The sequence below is a fragment of the Cyprinus carpio genome, chromosome B13, assembly GCF_018340385.1.
Source record: "Cyprinus carpio isolate SPL01 chromosome B13, ASM1834038v1, whole genome shotgun sequence".
Taxonomy (NCBI): Eukaryota; Metazoa; Chordata; class Actinopteri; order Cypriniformes; family Cyprinidae; genus Cyprinus; species Cyprinus carpio.
The window spans coordinates 8,728,114-8,747,354 of record NC_056609.1 but is presented as its reverse complement, the minus strand read 5'-3'; the positions used below and the strand labels follow the sequence as shown (position 1 = coordinate 8,747,354).

At 38.3% G+C, this 19,241-nt stretch overlaps 3 protein-coding genes across 5 annotated transcripts in view; 2 read left to right on the top strand and 1 right to left on the bottom strand.

Moving 5' to 3' along the window:
* The window catches only part of LOC109047116 (cullin-9-like), a 54,211-nt gene extending 42,841 nt beyond the window's left edge, over nt 1-11,370 (top strand). For all 3 annotated transcript variants that reach the window (XM_042736357.1, XM_042736356.1, XM_042736355.1), the window contains 13 exons: nt 642-844; nt 1,196-1,458; nt 5,126-5,498; nt 7,314-7,454; nt 7,533-7,697; nt 7,896-8,059; nt 8,158-8,251; nt 8,966-9,040; nt 9,117-9,227; nt 9,311-9,428; nt 9,836-9,969; nt 10,066-10,157; nt 10,231-11,370. In XM_042736357.1, coding sequence (XP_042592291.1) covers nt 642-844; nt 1,196-1,458; nt 5,126-5,498; nt 7,314-7,454; nt 7,533-7,697; nt 7,896-8,059; nt 8,158-8,251; nt 8,966-9,040; nt 9,117-9,227; nt 9,311-9,428; nt 9,836-9,969; nt 10,066-10,157; nt 10,231-10,429 — 2,132 coding nt within the window. In that variant the 3' untranslated portion in view covers nt 10,430-11,370. The remainder of the gene's footprint in view (nt 1-641; nt 845-1,195; nt 1,459-5,125; nt 5,499-7,313; nt 7,455-7,532; nt 7,698-7,895; nt 8,060-8,157; nt 8,252-8,965; nt 9,041-9,116; nt 9,228-9,310; nt 9,429-9,835; nt 9,970-10,065; nt 10,158-10,230) is intronic.
* A 3,215-nt stretch (nt 11,371-14,585) lies between these two features.
* On the bottom strand, nt 14,586-17,059 carry tuba4l (tubulin, alpha 4 like). Its single transcript, XM_042736363.1, has 4 exons — nt 16,920-17,059; nt 16,604-16,823; nt 16,357-16,505; nt 14,586-15,612 (listed from the first exon to the last, which is right to left on the bottom strand). The coding sequence occupies exons 1-4, from the start codon at nt 16,920-16,922 to the stop codon at nt 14,635-14,637; spliced, it is 1,350 nt and encodes a 449-aa protein (XP_042592297.1). The 5' UTR covers nt 16,923-17,059; the 3' UTR covers nt 14,586-14,634.
* Nucleotides 17,060-17,639: 580 nt separating this feature from the next.
* Nucleotides 17,640-19,241, top strand: part of si:dkeyp-121d4.3 (E3 ubiquitin-protein ligase RBBP6) — a 50,132-nt gene continuing 48,530 nt past the window's right edge. The window contains exon 1 of the mRNA XM_042736358.1: nt 17,640-18,554. Coding sequence (XP_042592292.1) covers nt 17,937-18,554 — 618 coding nt within the window. The 5' untranslated portion in view covers nt 17,640-17,936. The remainder of the gene's footprint in view (nt 18,555-19,241) is intronic.

Here is a 19,241-nt window from a genome sequence, read left to right as displayed (position 1 = left end):
AAAGTATTTGAATATACACGAAGTTTGGAATAAGTTAGATTTTTTTTTTTTTTTTGGAGGTCTCTTATGCTCATAAAGGCTGCATTTATTTGATCAAAAATACAGTAAAACACAGTAATGTAAAGTACAGTAAAAACAAAATACAGTGAAGTTGTCCAATATTATTTCAATTTAAAAATATATATTTTCTTTCATTTAAATATATATATTGAATTTTGTCCTTTTGGCAGCTGATTTGAAACTCAAAAATAAGAAAGCTGTAATAATTGGGATTTAAATCAGCATATTAGAATGATTTCTGAAGCATCATGTGACACAGAAGACTGGTACTGATGCTGACAATTCAGCTTTGCATCACAAGAATAAATTACATCTTGAAATAAATTAGAATAGAATACTCTTATTTTCAATTCTAAAATATTTCACAATACAGTTTTACTGCATTTTCAACTCATAAATACTGCCTTGGTGAACATAAGAGACTTTCAAAAACATAAAACTTACAAAAAATACCAAAAACTATATTTGTTTTTTTAATAATAAAAAAATCAAAAAAAAACATCAATATCTTAATCACTGGTTTGAATTACTCAGGGTTCAGTGTTTTGAATTCTGAATGTACAAAAAATCTAATTTTTCAGGAGTCCTGAGACTGAACAAGAAGACCCTCTCGCAGAGCTCAGACAGCCAGGGTTGTCATTTCCTGCTTCCCAAGCAGACCTACCTGAATGTGGATGAAGATGCTGCGCTCACACTAGAGAGGAAGAGAAACTACATCTACTGTCTCATTGTGCAAATCATGAAGAATGAGAAGGAGATGCATATTGACAATTTAGTGTTCATGGTAAAGTATGGATTATTTTTTTCATGGATATTTTTTTTTTTTTTTTTTTTTTTTATTAATTGTCAAAATAATCGTCAGACTACTCAATTAACAAAATAATCCTTAGTGACAGCCCTAGTAGTAATACTGCTTTTACAATGGAAAAAAATGCTGTATGTAAATAAAAAAATGTTTTAATTTTCATGAAAATTCAAATCGGATAGTTCTGAAAGTAGACTTTATTGTCTTTATGGAAAATGTGCTTTTGCATGTATGTTTTTTTTCTTTAGATTTTAGTGTTAATTATGAACAAAAGTGATAATAGAAAAACGAGACGTTTGTGCTTTTTGCGTGTTTCCTGTGCCGTTGCAGGTGTTGGACCGGTGTCAGAAGCAGGAGTCGAGTCGGACTCGCACCTCGGTTCGCTTCAGCTGCAGCACTACAGATGTGCTGTCCTGCATCATGCACGTCATCAACAAAGGCTACCTCCGCCGCAACGAGGAAAGCCCACACATCGTGGAGTTCTTGATGGAGGACCCGTCCACACCCCGGAAGGGCCAGGCGCAGTTCTCCTTTAAGATGGACGTGAAAAAAAGCTCCGCAAGCAGCAGTGGTGGCAGCAAAGCCGACACCAGGTGTGCTGATGACCCTTAACCCTTGATCCCTAGACCCCCCCACCCTGTGCAAGAAAGGAGGCGGAGAGTGTGGCTTTCACTGACGTTTTTTTCCCCTCTCAGGGCTTTTCTTTTTTTTTTACTGAAACGAGAGATGCACTGATACCGAACAGGTGCACTCATTGGGGCGAGTAGCTTGTCTATCCTTTTGCTTTTTTGTTGAAAGCTCTTATATTTCGTTTGTCTGTGTGTGCAGCTCCGTTTCAAAACCTAGTGAGTTTCCTACATAGACGGCCTCCTAGTGCTGTCAAACGATTAATCGCATTCAAAATAAACATTTTTGTTTACATAATAAGTGTGTGTACTGTGTATATTTATAAATACACACACATCCATGTATATATTTAAGAAAAATGTTATGTTTATATATTAAATATATTTATAAATAATATAAATTATATGAATATACATATATGCATGTAAATGCATGTAAATATTTTCAAAATATATACATGCATGTGTGTTTATTTATATATACATAGTACGCACACATATATTATGTAAACAAAAGCTTTTATTTCAGATGCGATTAATCATAATGAATAATTTGACAGCACTACGGCCTCCTGATGCTGTTATGAAAGATTATGAAAGAGGTTTGTGGGATATGTGGAGTTGCTGCTCATGTAGAGCGTTCCGAATCATTCATCTTAGAAGACTGCAGTAAACAGGGAAGCAGCTCACTAGGTTTCAGAGCAGAGTCTGTATTTGGGGCAAATACTGGCAAATGCATTTTCAACGGCACAGGAAGTGTTTGCTGCTTGTTTTTTTTCTGTTTTGATGTGGTTTAACGTCTGAAGTTGTGCTAACTGTGACCTACTCAAGGACAGAGCTAGTCCATTCCTCATTGGTCCAGGGTCTGACAAGGTGCTTAAAGTGCTTGAAGTACTTGAATTTGACTTTTTGAAATTTAAGTCCAGGAAAACCCTTGAAAACAGCCATATTTTTGAGAAGGTACTTGAGGAGTACGTGAGTGTTTAAAGGGCAGTATATTTGAAATAAGTGTTATTTTCCCTCAATAAAACACTATTTTTACTCAAAAATAACGATGCAGCGCATCTGATATAAATACAAAGCCATTTTGCCTGGCTTTTAGCAGCGCACGAGATCTCGCAATATTACTCCTTGAGGTGAAAAGCGGTCTTGTGATATTAGTATAAAGTTGTGTTTGTGGTGAAACATTTGATAGTGCTTGCATTATATTGTTCAGTCTTTTATTGCATGTGCTGTTCGTTTGGGTATCATTTGGGAGCACATATAACGTCTGACGCGTTTTGTGTTGCACTGTGTTACACATCTCCACGCTTGTAAAAGGAAAACAGTGCATGTTATCTCACTAGATTTGTAACGTAAATCATGTATAAACCAATACAGGAGAATTCATCTACATATTTCTAAGTATGCAATTTGTTGTACATCATGAATTGTTGCACATCACAATTTGAAATAAAAGTTCACACCCTCGCTCTGAGTTTGCAGGTGGCCAAATATTAAAATTACATGGATTTAATGTCCTCGAATCATTCTGTAAAGTGAAGCATTGCCAGGCCGTTGGCGCCCTCTGCAGGTGTTTGTTATAATACATAATAAACTTCAGTTGGTTATGTTCATATTATGTATATTACATTATGTAATTTAACAGTGTTGTTCAGTAAAACCATGTAATCACTTGGTTTTGATACTTTATTTAAACCAATTATTATTGCCTCATCGTTTGTTTATATATAAATCAAATAAAAAATATAAAAAATATCAGATTACTTAATTGTCAAAATAATCAGTAAATTACTTGATTACCAAAATAGTCATTAGTTACAGCCCTAGATTAGTTAAAATATTTCAAAATACAACTGCATTGTTTAGATTTGTGGGATTAAAAGACAAATATTTTGTCATTTTAAAAAAAAATCTTAAAAATAGTATTAAAATATTGTCTCATTCTAGTTGAACCAAGTATCTGTATATCTCCTGAGCTAGGTGTATCGTCACACACACTAGTGTTGATAAGGGGTGATAAAGCTCATCATTTCCCAAGTGTATGATACAGCTTTCATTATTCAGGTCAATCATATTCATGAAAAAAAAAATTCAGTTTAAATAAGGAAATTGATAAATTTGCCATAATATCCTTTCAAATGTTAAAGTTGCCACAGTCATTGCATGTTTTTGTGCTGCACTTTATTTGTGCCATTTTTAATCATTGAAAACCAAAAAAGTAGTGCTTGAAAAGTCCTGGAATTTCATTTTGCAGTTTCTGTACGAACCCTGTTGGTCAGAATGAATATTGGCATCAGCCAACGGAATGCCTTATGACATGCTCTTTTTCTTATGTTGCAAGAGTTATAAATAGCACTAAAGTTTGTGATCATCGGTTGACTGAAATTCAGTCCTGTTATTAAATGAAGGCTGCTCAGTTCCTGTCTGTGCTGTAGTGAAAGGGTTAGTTCACCCGTAAATGTTTTAAAACACCCTTTTGTTTATCTTGAGAGTGCAAATGAAGGTATTTTTAATATCTTCTGCTTTTTGCCTCATCTATTTTGTCCGTCCATTGAAAGGCTATGCAACCAAAACTTTTAATACATATTTTTAGACATTGTAAAAGCAATTTCTATGAATCGATTGGTTTAATCCAAGTCTTCTGAAGAGACACAAACTGATTTAATTTTCTTTTATTCACATATGAAAACACAACACATGGTCAAAACGCACTTGCTTGACACAAAAACAAATCTCTTTGCAAGCACATTTAAGCTTCCATTTACCATATATGTGCTATGTTTGTGCATTAATGGATGTTTATATATGAATAAAAAGCTCAATTAAATCTGTTCAGATATCTTCATATGTGTTTTGAAGATGAATAAAAGTCTTATTGGTTTTGGAACAACATCAGAGTGAGTAAATGACAAAATTTACATTTTTAGCTGAACTACCGCAGAAAGACTGAGTCTACTGGGAAATGCTTTTATGTTTTTTGTCCACTTTTTAAAAATCTAATACTTATATTTCTTCAGTACAAAATTTTAGCATAAATATGCTAGATATTTTCAAACAAGGCAACTTATGTTTATCACTTTAAAAAAAAAAAAATACATTTTAAATTTTGCATCATGTTTGTTGCTCATTTATTCTATTTAAAGGTCTATTTAAATTCTATTTAAGGTGATACATTTTTCAAAATGAACAAAATTTATTTTTAATCGATGCAAAGGGATAATTATATTATTGCCTTATTAAAAGTGGTGCATATCAGGGAGTTCAAATTTTTATATTTGACCAGAATAAAATCAATAAATGTGACTTTTTTTAAAAATGGCTTTTAAATGGTAATAAATGTTGAGCAAGTCCACATGGAAGAGCACTGCCGAGTCTCACACAATTAGAAGTGGTTTTTTGTTTTGTTTTGTTTTTGGTTGGTTTATTAAATGTTTTGGCTGATTTGATGATTCTTCCAGCTACCAATGAAAGTATAGCATTGAATTTTACCACATTTAAATCCGTTCTCCCAGATAAACAGCACTGCGAATGTGGAAACGTTTGCTCAAAATGCCCATCCCAGAAAGTCAGTGATTTAACAGTCCACATCCACATAATGACGTTTTGTGTGTGTATATATCTCCCTCTGCAGCCTGGGAGGTCTAATAGTTCCCCCGCAGCATCCAGAGGACGGCGTGCTGGAGGCCGTGCTGTTCTCCATGGGTCGCACAATGACTCAGGAGGAGGTCAAGCAGCTGATGCAGCGCACCGTCCAGCAGGTGGCGGGGACCCTGAGCCTGGATCTGGACCGGGCTGAGCACCTGCTTATTCACTGCAAATGGAACGTGGACTTGCTGATCCAGCGGTACACAGACGACCCAGACGCCTTGGTCCTGGCTGCCGGCCTCAAGATCCGCAACCCCCAGCCGGCCCCAGGCCCCGTGGCCCACTGTCCCGTGTGCCTATCCCAGTCCAAAGAGAGTGACCCCCCTCCCATGCTCTGCTGCATGCACTACTGCTGCAGGGTGAGTGCAGGGCTAAAACCTTTCAGAGTTAAACACTGGGTTGATGTGTTTCCTGTGGAAACTGCACATTTAGGCGGGGCATATTAAAGCGCTAGTAAATACAGTACTGTTCAAAAGTGTGGGGTCAGTAAGAATAGTTGGTCCCACTTTATATTCAATGGCTTTAACTTCTATGTACTTGCTTCCGAAATAATTAATTGTTTGCTACAATGTACTCCTTCTGATTATATTCTCTTTTGCTTATATTGAAGTAGGATAAGTGTAAGGTTAGGGACAAATTTGGTGCTGTGATTGAGTTTAAGGAGGGTTATGGGATAGGGGTAATTATGTAGTTATATATAACTACTGAAATTAATTACAGATGTAATTACAGGATATATATGTTTGTTTGTTTGTTTGTTTTTTTTAAATGTAAGTATATTGTGAAGACATGTATGTAGACATTAAGTGCATTGTATCAATGTGATTATAGTAAGGGAAAGTACATAGTAGTTAAAGTAGTTTGTTTTTTTTTTTTTTTAAGGAATTGCTTTTATTTGTCAAGGATGCATTAAACTGATCAAATGTGACAGTAAAAACATTTACATTGATACAAATATTTATATTTCAAATATTCAGAGAATCCTGAAAACATTTTTTTTTATAACTTATTCCACAAAAAATATTAAGCAGCACTACTGTTTTCAACAGTAATACTAATAAGAAATGTTGCTGTAATTGCTGTTGAAAATTCAGCTTTGTGAACACAGGAATATATTTTATAGAATTTATTTTAAGAATAAATTTTTAAATATATAAAAATAGAAAACGGTTATTTTAAATTGTAATAATTTCACAATATTATTGTTTTTACTGTAAATAAATGTAGCTTTGGTGAGCATGAGAGACTAAAATATATATATATTTTTTTTTTTTTTACCATCCCCAAACTTTTGAATGCTAGTGTAAATCAGTTTAAATAATAATAATAAAAAAGCCAGTCCCTATAATTCATGTAAAGCTATGAAGCATGAAATTTTAGATACATTTTTATTTTGTTTAGTACATGAGGATCAGAAATATTTTTACTCCGTTTTTGAGAAAGTGTATTTTATTTGTGCTTAAACTTAATTTTGTCAAGTTCTGTTATTATTTGTCGCATTTTATTATATAGATGACTGGCAGCTAAACGACTAAAAGCCTGGTTTTGATTTAATAGTCTTTACAAGTGCAACTGTTATGGCATATGCATGTAATACCTCAGTATATTCATAGGCCAGATTTACTAAACGGGGCGTATTAGCATGAGACCACAGTCCCATAAAAGCGCAGATGAAAGTGGAAAGTTTTAGTCCAGTAATCTACAGACAATGTGCAAGTTAAAGAACACAGATGCTGCTGGATTATTTCCATAATTAGTGTAGGGTCGCAAAAAATCAGAGCCGATTATAATTAAGTGCAGATAAAAAAATCGGTTAAGATATGCTTTTTATAAATAATGGCGTTAAATAATGTTGCAAATACCAGTACACTGACTAAAGCAAACCTTAGTAAATTAACATATTGTGATTCATTTAAATATTCTCCTAGCGTAAATGTTACATCTGAAAGAGAAACTCCTACAAATGCATATGCAATAAGGTCAGCCTCAAAAAATTTCACTGCGTGTCTTGAATAAATAAATCCAGACAGTAGTTTTAGAACTCAATAAGAGGGTTTGTGCTGTTGCACGCTGTTAGTAAATCTGGCCCAAATGAAATCTTGTTGCCACGATGTTAAACGTTTATGTGAAGTTATGTTAAACTGTGTGCTTGTGTCATTTCTGTTTCCCATTAGTCCTGCTGGCAGGAGTACCTCACTGCTCGTATCGAACAGAATCTGGTGATGAACTGCGACTGTCCCATCACAGACTGTCGGGCTCAGCCCACCTCCAAGTTCTTTCACAACATCCTCACCGATAAGGACACCATTGCCAAAGTATGTGCAGGTCAGCACGCACACTCGGTGTGTTTAGGGACTGGAGAATGAGTTTGTATCCTGTGCTTCCTCCTGCAGTATGACAGCGCCCTTCTGCGAGGCTTCGTGGAGTGCTGCTCCAACCTGACCTGGTGTACCAACCCTCAGGGCTGCGACCAGATCCTGTGCAAGGAGAACATCGGCAGCATGGGCACCTGCTCCAAGTGCTGCTGGTCTTCCTGTTTCAGCTGTAACTTCCCAGAGGTAAATGAATGCTAAAATCATCAAAGAATCGCTGCTACTGTACATAGAGACCTCTTGAGAATATGTGCAGGTTACATTTCATCTCAAAATAAATACATTTTGTTTAAAAAAAAAAGCTTCACTGTGAATAGTGGGAATTACGTGGGTATTTATGACTTGAAGAGTAAGCCTTGGTTTTCTCTCTTGTCCAATCATCAGGCGCACTACCCAGCCAGCTGCAGTCACATGTCTCAGTGGATGGATGACGGAGGCTATTATGAGGGAATGAGTATGGAAGCACAGAGTAAACATCTGGCCAAACTTATATCCAAACGATGCCCCAGCTGCCAGGCCCAGATTGAGAAGAACGAGGGTTGCCTACAGTGAGTGTGCATGCACAGATGTCTCATATTTATTATTAAATTGAAGAACGGTTAACTTCAGTACTAAGTGTATACCTTATATCTTTTTCTCCGTGTAGTATGACGTGTGCCAAATGTAATCATGGATTTTGCTGGAGATGTCTGAAGCCATGGAAGCCAACGCATAAAGATTACTACAACTGCTCGGCCATGGTAAGTGTCTTCAGAAGATGTGATAAATCACTCTCGGACGTCTTGGGTTTTTGATGCCAGAGATAATCAAGCCAAGAGTCCCTGCAGTACAGTTTTAATTGTTTACCTTTTTTGGCTGCGACACCAACCTGTTTTCAAGAAGTAGACACAAGGCCTCAATTTATATGAAGTGGATCAGGGGTGGCCTCATATATTTTGTCTGTCAAAATACGAGGTGAACGCTTCAACATATATTTTTTTAAGGGCTGCACATTCCGTTCTTCTGGAGGCCTCTGGCAAATACATGCTTATAATAGTAGAATAACTTGATACATACATGGCTGTATTCAAAGTGATAATACTTGATTGATTCATATTTGGTTACTAAAAATTTTCCACAAAGATCGATTGCAATATGACCCTATTTCCAACACTTTTACTAACTGAATGAACACAAGGAAGAATGATTGTTATTTTCTATTCATTAGCACAAATGCATAGTAATAAAACAGAAATCTGTTATTTAAAAGTAATACACAAAAAGGGCCACACAAGACTTGCATAAACATTCAGATTTCTGAAAGACAGTTTTGTGCCACTTAATTATGAAAGAATGTTTAAACTGATTTGCAAAATGAATTAAGCTTACCAATTGCAATAACAATTTTTCTACTTGCATTTAAAACTGGAGACACTGATTTTTGATAATTGCTGTATATTAATATGCAATCGCAGGTCAGTAAAGCTGCAAGGCAAGAGAAGAAGTTCCAAGACTACAATGAGAGATGCACATTTCATAACCAAGCCAAGGTTTGTTGGAGCCCTTCATTACATTCAGTTCAAACGTTTTACGTTCTTATAAGTGTCTCTCTATTGCTTTCTGCAGGACTTTGCAATCAATCTGGAGAATAAGGTGTTTTCTATTAATGAAGCTTTACAGATGAAGTCTTTGACATTTGTGATCGACGCCTGCAAGATTCTTGCCCAAGCTCGAAAGGTGGGAATTTATTATACATTTATTTTATACTTCCAGTTGTTTTCTTTATGCTAATAGTTCTGTTTGTGTAATTCGTCATGTAGGTGCTGGCATACTCGTGTGTTTACAGCTATTACAACCAGGACACTGAGAAGATGGATGTGATGGAGCAACAGACCGAAGCTCTGGACCTTCATACTAACGCCCTGCAGATCCTGCTTGGTTAGTGTCAGGGAAAACTCCCTCTTAACTCTGCCAATCGGTCACAATTGGTTGTTGCTTCCGGGAATGTTGTACAAGAAACCTTAAAAACATTTGCCAGTGGACTGCAACAGTGACCTTTCTACCAGCTTTGGTTCTGGAAGCACTTTTCCCATTCACATTCTCAATAGGGATTTCTAACACTTTCCAGTAAACAGTTCTAGACTTTGAGCCAAACCAACCCAAAAAGCTCTAACAACAAGCGCTTTTTTAAATCTATTATGAACAAATTAGCAGTGTATGTATTTTTTTTTGTATTTTTGTGACTTTGTAATGTCATAACTCGGTCGTCCTGGTGAAATTGTGCTCTAATTGAAAGTTGTTTAGTTCTGATGCATTGATAAAACTGCTTGTGATTCTGGTTTCAGAGGAGACGCTACTGCAGTGCACTGATCTGGCATCCTGTGTCCGACTCCTAAAACCTGAGCACCTAAACACTGGCCTGGAGCTCATTCGCCGAATTCAGGAGCGTCTTGTGGCCATCCTCCAGCACTCCACTCAGGTAAACCTACTCCTGTGTGTACTACTAACAGGTTTAACATGAAAAGCGTTCAAAGCACTCATTTGACCATCTGGGATAAATCGTCTTTTTTGACAGGACTTCCGTGTGGGATATCAGTCCAAGACTGGGCCAGACCAGGAGACTGCACAGGCCTCGAATCTGGCTAACCACGCAGACACCAACAAAGAGTGAGCCAGCACACGTTTACAGAGAATCACAACTGACTTCTGCAACGAGCTTTACCTTTATTTTTAATTTCAGGTCCAAATCTGATGGAGACCCTGACAACAACAACTGCGCCGGCGAGGATCCCGGCGTTGAAGCAGACGACGAGTATGACGATGAATACGTTCCAGAATGGCACGAGGATTACGATGATGAAGATATAGATGATGATGACTTCTTTTCTGATGATGACGAATCTGAAAACTTAGAGAGGGACTTCAGCCCTTTGGACTAAATGACCCTGAGAGCGATACACAATGCTTACACGATGCCTACCAATGTAAAAGTAGACACTACAAATTCCACCCCCATATAAGAACAAAAAAAAATGGTTTTCTGTAACGTGGTTTTTGCTTCACACTTAGCACCTGCTTTGAGCCCTAGCGTAAATTTGTCGTTACACCAAAAGTGGTATTCCAAGTTTATTTAGGTTTATGCTACTGTTACAAAACTTGCTTATGAGGGTACTTTAAGTTCAATGAAGGACTGATGTTATATTGTAGAGGTATTATGTTTTTGAAATTGTTATTAACAATTTCTTTGGTCAAACATTGAAAAAGAAGGGATGTGTAATCATTAAGAAAGCTGTTTGTTTTTTTTTAATCTGGTCAAAGGTGTCGACATTGTGTATTTAGTTTGAATACCAAAAGCTCTTGCCTGTATTCAATTTTAAATTCCTTTAAATGCCTTCATATATGATGCTAAGTTGGTTGGTCACCATTTGAGTGATTGTAAGCATTTGGAAATATTTGCAAAGATTGAGAAAAACATCAGCATCCGTGTAAAAGGGCTGCATGAAAAATGAGTCTCAGACCACAGTCCATGACGGGACATGACTGAAGAACCCTTCAGACTAGAACATTTTACTTTAGCCTGTCTCATTAAGATGTAATGGCAATAAATATTTAATAGTATTGTAGCTCGTCATATTATTTGCTAAGCAAAACATAGCTTAATCGCTTTCAGTTTCTTCCTCAAAAAAAAAAATTTTAATTCTTTTTTTGGACATCTTTATGTTCACTTGTATAGAGATGGAGATATAAAATATCTTCCAAAGTCCAGTTTTGAATTGAGATACCTATATATTCATATACTGTCCATCTTCTGAAATGTTTTCTCTGTTCAACTTAAAAAGTTGCTCAGCTTCAGCTCATAAAATAAATGCTTTTCTTCAAATTGAGTGTACATGGGTTATTTGTCGTCGTCTTGTGCATCAGAACTGTATCCAAAGAAAAGCTCCCAAAAATCAAGTATGTTAACGTTAGAAAGTTTAAATGTCCCCTTAGTAGTTAAACTTTTAAAACTATCTTGAGACCTGTTCATTTTATTCCCGGGAGCATTAACACAGGATGAGTACTAACCTGAAAAACTAGATGGAGAAAGAAGATCTGTAATATCTGGAGGAAACTTTTCATTAGCGTTTCTTTTTTCGTTCTTCTCAATGCCAGTTGCTCTGCTGCCGCATGCACCCCAGAAGTATGAGATTTGAAGTCTTCCATCTTTGCTGAAGGCACTCACTTGTGCTGCAATTTTTTTTTTTTCTTCTTTTCTGCAACCCAATGAGAGTTGCCAACTTCAGTGTCTGCAGTATATGTGTAAAAGGTGTGTAAATAAGCAAAGGGGGAAATTTGGGCAAGATGCTGTGCTTTCTTTGAGATCTCTCCAGATTAGTGAATTTAATTTATTAATATTTATGTAAATTAATTTGTCTTAATTTAGCGCACCCTGATGAAGGCGAGTTAGCCGCAATGCATCGCTGCACGTGTGTTGTTTTTAATGTTAAAGCCATGTGAATAAAGGCTTTTTACTTTTCCACAATATTTTCAAGTGCCTTGGATTGGTGAGTTTTTTGATGACAAAAGAATCCCACGTCCAAAGAGCACCAGTTCATGGAGTTCACACCCCTGCAGCGTTTTTGCATATTTTTGGATGTATAATTTCTTTCTTTTTTGTTTAATTTCGTCTGTCTAAGGAGGTAAACCTTCCTTAAAATATTTATTTTTAATGCTTATTTAACTCAATCTGAGTCCTCAGCCATCTTCAAGAATCAGCTAAAAACAAATTTTTTCCATCTTTGACCATCTAACTCTAGCACTTTCTATTCTTATTCTAAAAAAAAAAAGCTTGTCCCCTTTTAGACTTGCACTCTATTCATTTACTAACTGCTTGTTTTCTTTAAAAAAAAAAAAAAGAACACTAGCTTGCTCTACGCTTTTTGTATTCTATTCATTTTCTTTTTATTATACAATTAACAAAACCAAAAGAGGCCTCTAATCCTTGCTCTTTTCTTTTTCTATTCTATCCATTTTCTTTGTATTATATAATAAAAATAAAAAAACCTTGCTATGTGTTCTGCGTTAAGCTAACTGAGACTTGGTATAGCACTTGCATATGCTCTTTTGTTAATTTTGATTGCTTCCATTGTCATCATTTGTAAGTCGCTTTGGATAAAAGCATCTGCTAAATGACTAAAAGTAAATATAAGACCTATTGAGTTCTGCTAGCCACAGTTAAAGTTTTCACAGTGATCTCGAGAGCAGCCTGAAGGAGCTACGATTGTGACAAAACAATCTGCCAGATACTTAAAGAAATTTATGATACCTCAAGGCCATCCTTCTAGCTTTTCCCTTCATAGACGTGGCCGAATACTTCCCAACAAGCGTTCTGTAAGTGGTCGAACAAGTCCAAAATGTCACCTGTTAAAAGAAACAATTGTAGTTGACATGAAAGTTTAACTATTTATAGCAGGGTGTAACACCTGACCTTTCACCTCCACTTTGTTGTTGTGACCTGATGCTGGACTGGATCTGGAGGGGTTTGAATGCTGATAGCACACAAACATCTCCAAGATGTCTTTTAAAGAGTGTTTCTCCTGGAAAACATCTGCTGTGTACAAACATCAGATACAATTTTACATACATTCTATATAATAAAAATCTTTATACTAAACAGAAAAAAAAAAACAATATAAAAACAATACATATAACAATAGTGCATACGAAGTGAAAGGTTAATTTTTTTTTTTTTTTTTTAATTTCCTTACAGATGCCTAGACCTCAATTCTACAAAGAGGGGGGAAAAGAAAATGAACTCTTAAAGGGGACATCCCAAACTATGCACACTTCATATGAAACAGTGTTACTTAAGAGTTGCATCCAAAGTCAACACTGCTCAAAAAAAAAAAATAAAAAATTATATTTATAATAGTATGGGTTGAAAAGGATTGAAAGACTTGGTTGTGTTTAGCTACTCTTGCTTATCTGTGGAACTATTGAATGCTTCAGGATGGACCCCAAAACTGTAACTTACTGTGCGTTCACACCAAGAGCATCAAAAATCACTCTGGCCTTGCTAACAACGCTGTAAAAAGATTCATTGACACTCTGACATAGATCGAATGCTTATCTTGTATTTAAAAGGGCCACAAAGCAAACAAGCTTGTTGATCTTGTGCAGATTGACCACAATGAGAATAACGCTATAAGTTAACCTCATTAAATATTGTTGTGGACGAAGTATTAAGATCCTTTACCTAATGTATAAAGCACTAATACCACACTGTAAACATACTCTGAAGTAAAAGTCCTGCAATGAAAATGTTACTTTAGTATAATCAGGTATAAACATTAAAGTATAATCAGGAAAATGTAATTAAAAGGTTTAAAAGTAAACTGGGACTATTGTATTATATCATTAGATTATTCCTATAATGTTACTGCACATCAGCAACTCTCCAGGAACACGAACAATCTCAGGGACACATAGATTGCAAACCCACCACAGCAATAAAATCAATCTCTCCACCATTTTGCTTGGGAACTAATGTGGTCGGAACCAAAGTTTAGGCTGCGTTCTCTGGAATCCTCTCAAGCGGTGGACTTCTTTCTCAACTGGTTGCCGCCGAACTGCGTCATAACTCATTACCATAAAGTTTCTCTGATTTCAACTCTCCTCGACGCTAGCTCACATTGAAAATGAATGACTTCTGGCCACTTTGACGCTCTCAACGGCGGCAGTGTGAACGCATGGTTAAGCTAATTTAAAATTAACATTCAGCTGCAGAGTCACGGAAGACTCAAGATGTACTCGTTTAGAAACCCTAAAAGATGACAAAACTCATCCGTGGTTTCGAATGTGGTATAACCACTCATGTGGTTTCTTTCTCCCAGCAACTTAAATCAGAACAGTTTTTTGGATTTCTTCACAAAGAGGCTGTCTGAAGCGGTTGAAACCACCAGCATGTGGCAGTTACTCATAGGTATTTAATTGGACATGAAAAATACCCCACACAGGCCATGGCTCAATTAAGCTCCACAAACACCCAAGAACACAAACGACACATCTGATAAAGGTCATGAAGGCAAAACTAGTCAAAGAACCAAACTAAAAGGGTTCAGATGCTTTTAAGTTTATTTACTCAATATACAAACACTTTGCATATTTAATACTCCTCTTCATCCTCCCCACCGTCCTCAGTGGAATCAGCACCAACCTCCTCATAGTCCTTCTCCAGGGCAGCCATGTCTTCTCGTGCCTCTGAAAACTCCCCTTCCTCCATCCCTTCACCCACGTACCAGTGCACAAAAGCCCTCTTTGCATACATCAGGTCAAACTTGTGGTCCAGACGACCCCACGCCTCTGCAATAGCAGTGGTGTTACTCAGCATGCAGACGGCCCTCTGCACCTTGGCCAGATCCCCTCCTGGGACAACGGTGGGCGGCTGGTAGTTGATTCCAACCTTGAACCCCGTGGGACACCAGTCTACAAACTGGATGGAGCGGCGCGTCTTGATGTTGGCTATGGCAGCGTTCACATCTTTCGGAACCACGTCACCACGGTACAGCAAACAGCAGGCCATGTATTTTCCACGGCGAGGGTCACACTTTACCATCTGGTTCGCTGGCTCAAAGCAGGCATTGGTGATCTCTGGTACGGAGAGCTGCTCGTGGTAGGCCTTCTCAGCAGAAATGATGGGAGCGTAGGTGACCAGCGGGAAGTGGATGCGTGGGTACGGGACCAGGTTGGTCTGGAACTCCGTAAGGTCCACATTTAGGGCTCCATCGAAGCGCAGTGACGCTGTAATGGAGGACACAATCTGGGCAATGAGCCTGTTCAGGTTGGTGTAGGAGGGACGCTCGATGTCGAGGTTTCGCTTGCAGATGTCAAAGATGGCTTCGTTATCCACCATAAAGGAGCAGTCGGAGTGCTCCAGAGTAGTGTGGGTTGTAAGGATCGAGTTGTAGGGCTCCACCACAGCAGTGCTGACTTGTGGGGCAGGATATACAGAGAACTCCAACTTTGACTTTTTACCGTAGTCGACAGACAGTCGCTCCATCAGTAGAGATGTGAAGCCAGAGCCTGTCCCGCCACCAAAGCTGTGAAAGATCAGGAACCCCTGCAGACCAGTGCACTGGTCCGCCTAGAGAGAGTTTAGAGGGAAAAGTGAGAGAACTTACATCCAGCCAGGAATTCAAGACTTTAAAAGGGTCAACACTTAAAAGGTTCCAAAAGGGTGTTTTCACAGGAAGTGACAGAACCATTTTGGGTTCGCCCTTTAGAACAGTTCTTTAAGAACCATTTTCTTAAATGTTAAAATAAAGAAGGTCTTTATTGGCACCTACAGTTCAAAGAAGAACCTTTAATCCTTGGGTTCTCAACTCCGGTTCTCTAAAGAAACTTTCCACCATAAGGGTTTTGCGAAACAGTTTAAAGAGATTAAAGCAGATGTTTTCAACTCTGGCCTCAAGGTCCACATTCCTGCAGAGTTTAGCTCAAACCTTGATCGGACTCGCCTGCCTTAAACATTCTAGTGATCCTGAAGACCTTACTCATTCAGGTGTATTTGGTTAGGGTTGGAACTAGAATCTGCAGGAAAGGGGACCTCGAGGACCAGAGTTGAGAACCCAAGGATTAAAAGATTCTTCATTGAACTGTAGGTGCCAATAAAGACCTTCTTTATTTTAGAGCAGTGTTCTCAAAATCAGTTCCTGGAGGGCCACAGCTCTGCACAGTTTTGTTCCAACCCTAATCAAACATGCCTGATCCAGCAAAGCAAGGTCTTCAGGATCACTAGGAACTTCCAAGCAGGTGCGAGTTGGAGCTAAACTCTGCAGAGCTGTGGCCCTCCAGGAATTTAGTTTGAGACCACGGTTTTAAAACTCACCATTTTGCGCATCCGGTCAAGCACAGAGTCTACGATCTCTTTGCCGATAGTATAGTGACCACGAGCATAATTATTGGCAGCATCCTCCTTGCCACTGATGAGCTGCTCAGGGTGGTACAGTTGTCGATAATGCCCATTACGGATCTCGTCTGCCGTTCAAACAAAAGAAATAAGAACAAAGCTACACTGGAAGAACAGGGACAAGATTCTCCAATAATTAAGAAGCCTGAATGGTGTTCAGTCTTACCAACAACTGTCGGCTCTAGATCAATGAAAACGGCACGAGGAACGTACTTCCCGGCACCAGTTTCACTGAAGAAAGTGCCAAAAGAGGAGTCAACCAGTGAGCTGCCATCAGCAACAATGGTGCCATCCGGCTGGAAGCCATGCTCCAAACAATACAGCTCCCAGCAGGAGTTACCCATCTGGATACCTGCTTGACCAATATGTATGGAAATACACTCCCTCTTGTGTGACCGAGACAAAACACAAACGTCAACTGCGAGGAAGTGCTAAAGTGGCAGCACTAATAATACAGTGAAGATAACCATCAGTAATCTCACCATTTTACTCAAATATCACAGCAAGCAGGAAATAATTAAAAAACCTCGGAAATATAAAAGACACTTTCAAGCCAACCTTATAAGCTTTCTAAGAGCAGCTCACCTCCACAACTACATCAAACCATTCACCTGATCTTGATTTATATTGGCCTCAAATTAGAAGGGTGTGGCTCTTAATGAACTCTACCTGAGAAAACAGGTAGAGTTCAAAACAGAGCAGGCTTTATCGCACTTGAAACTCAAGTCTACTACTACTACTTCCATCTGGTCGACGTTTTCGTACTCCAATGTCTAGATATAACCATTATAAAAATTTTGTTCCTTTGGCTACAAGGCTGAGAAGTATGCCATGAAATAACTGGCAGGACAGGAATATTCCCAAAAGACCAACACTAACCATTGAGTAGCATGGTATAAATACTAAAGCATGTATGGACTTACTTATTTTGGAGAAGTATTTTGTATTTATTCTAATTGCCACTCTGCCCTCATATTTATTAAAAGTTTAAATGTATCTGGTTTTATTGTCATGTTACATAGTGAATTATGTATTAGTGAATCATCATATCTGTTTTCTCTAAAACATTATTGTCTACGTTAGAGTCTGCTTTATATTTTATGCTACTTTCTTATTTATTTATTGAATATGTTTGTCTGTAAATAACATTGCATGCAAATCAGGCGCCAGCTTCTTTTTGTGCACTCTTATTTTGAATCTATTGCGTCATATCCGTTGGCCATTTGGCTCTCTTCAATGCTTGTGCTGCTATTGCTTGAGTAAGTTCGTGCAGTGGACCTTTGCCTTTAAGGGTTATTTTATGTCTAGTGAGTGGCTCTCCACTCAACTTAAATGTATTACAGCAGGTTGGTTATGACACTGTTTGCGCTGATGTGAGGTAAACGGTGCTGCATCTGCATGGTTGCGTGCGCAAACTAACGTGGTCGTGACTCGATCTGCTAACGTTAGCTGCTCACCGAGCCACTTGTTACTGACCAGAAAGCGCAAACTGTTGGGAAATGGGGAAAAATCGCAAGAAAGGAAAGGGAGCAGCTCAACCTCCAGGACCCGGACCACAACTAGGCATGCGTCCCCCAGCGCCTCCTCAACCCAGACCTCCTCCCCCTCAAGGCGGCTTTCGCGGTCCTGCTCCCGGTTTCCCGATGGGCCCCCCTGGACAGAGGTATCCTGCGCCCCATCGCGACTTCGGCCCGCACCCCTCCAGAATGATGATGATGATGGACGACATGGAAGGAGAGCGAGGGTTTCTGCACGAAGCGCCGGGATTCATGATGGACGATAGGCCTTATCACCCCATGGATTTTCCCGACAGACATGAATTTGGCCCGTGTTTTGATGGACCTGATCCAGGTTTCCATCATCCAGAGTTTGGGAGCAGACCACCAGCACCGCGCTTTTACCATCCAGAGCTTGAATACGGACCGCGGTTCCGTTCTCCGGAGTTCTGTGACGGACCTCCAGACTTCTGTCCGCCTGAGTTTAGGGGAAGACCCCCGAGCTTCCACCCGCCTGAGTTTGAGGGTGGGCCAGGTTTCCACAGAATGAACCCTGGATACGACCAAATGGAGCAGTATGGTCCAAGAGACCCTCATTACATGCCACACATGGACCCACATGTAAGTACACGCTTTTTGTCTTTAAATGTGTCGGTCTGGTTAACCACTGGATCAATCACTTCGAAATAACGATTCGTTTTGATCCACGATTATTCCAAAATGCAATTCTTGTTGACTTAACAGGATGCTGACCATCTCAAATGTTAACAAAATACGTATATCATACACTAATGTAACAATTTTCGCAAAAGGCGTGTTTTACACAAACTTTATATGGGACAATGCAGAGGCATGATGCGATGACTTGCAATCCAATTAATAATATTTATATTATTATTATTATTATTATTATTATAATAAAACGCCAAAAAAAAAAATTAAACAATTCATGTTTAAAAATTAGCATTCATAGTGAATTGACAAAGAGAGATTCATAAGTATTTTGATTCACTAAAACTTCATTTGTTCATGAATCAGAATACACTGGTGGCGCTGTATGTTTTGATTCATCTGAAAAGAATAGGATTAGGCTACATAGGTCTTTAGTCAAGAAACGGCTCTTGTAAACAGTTTGGACGACACTGGGTGCTTTTAATGAATCGACCAAAAACCTTACAGTTCAAGAGTTTGCTGATTGAATCAGTCTGAATCCTTCATTCTGTGAACTGCACATTTATTTACATTAATGACTGGTTCATATGACGGTGCATCATACAATTAATTCATATCACACACTCGCTATATTTC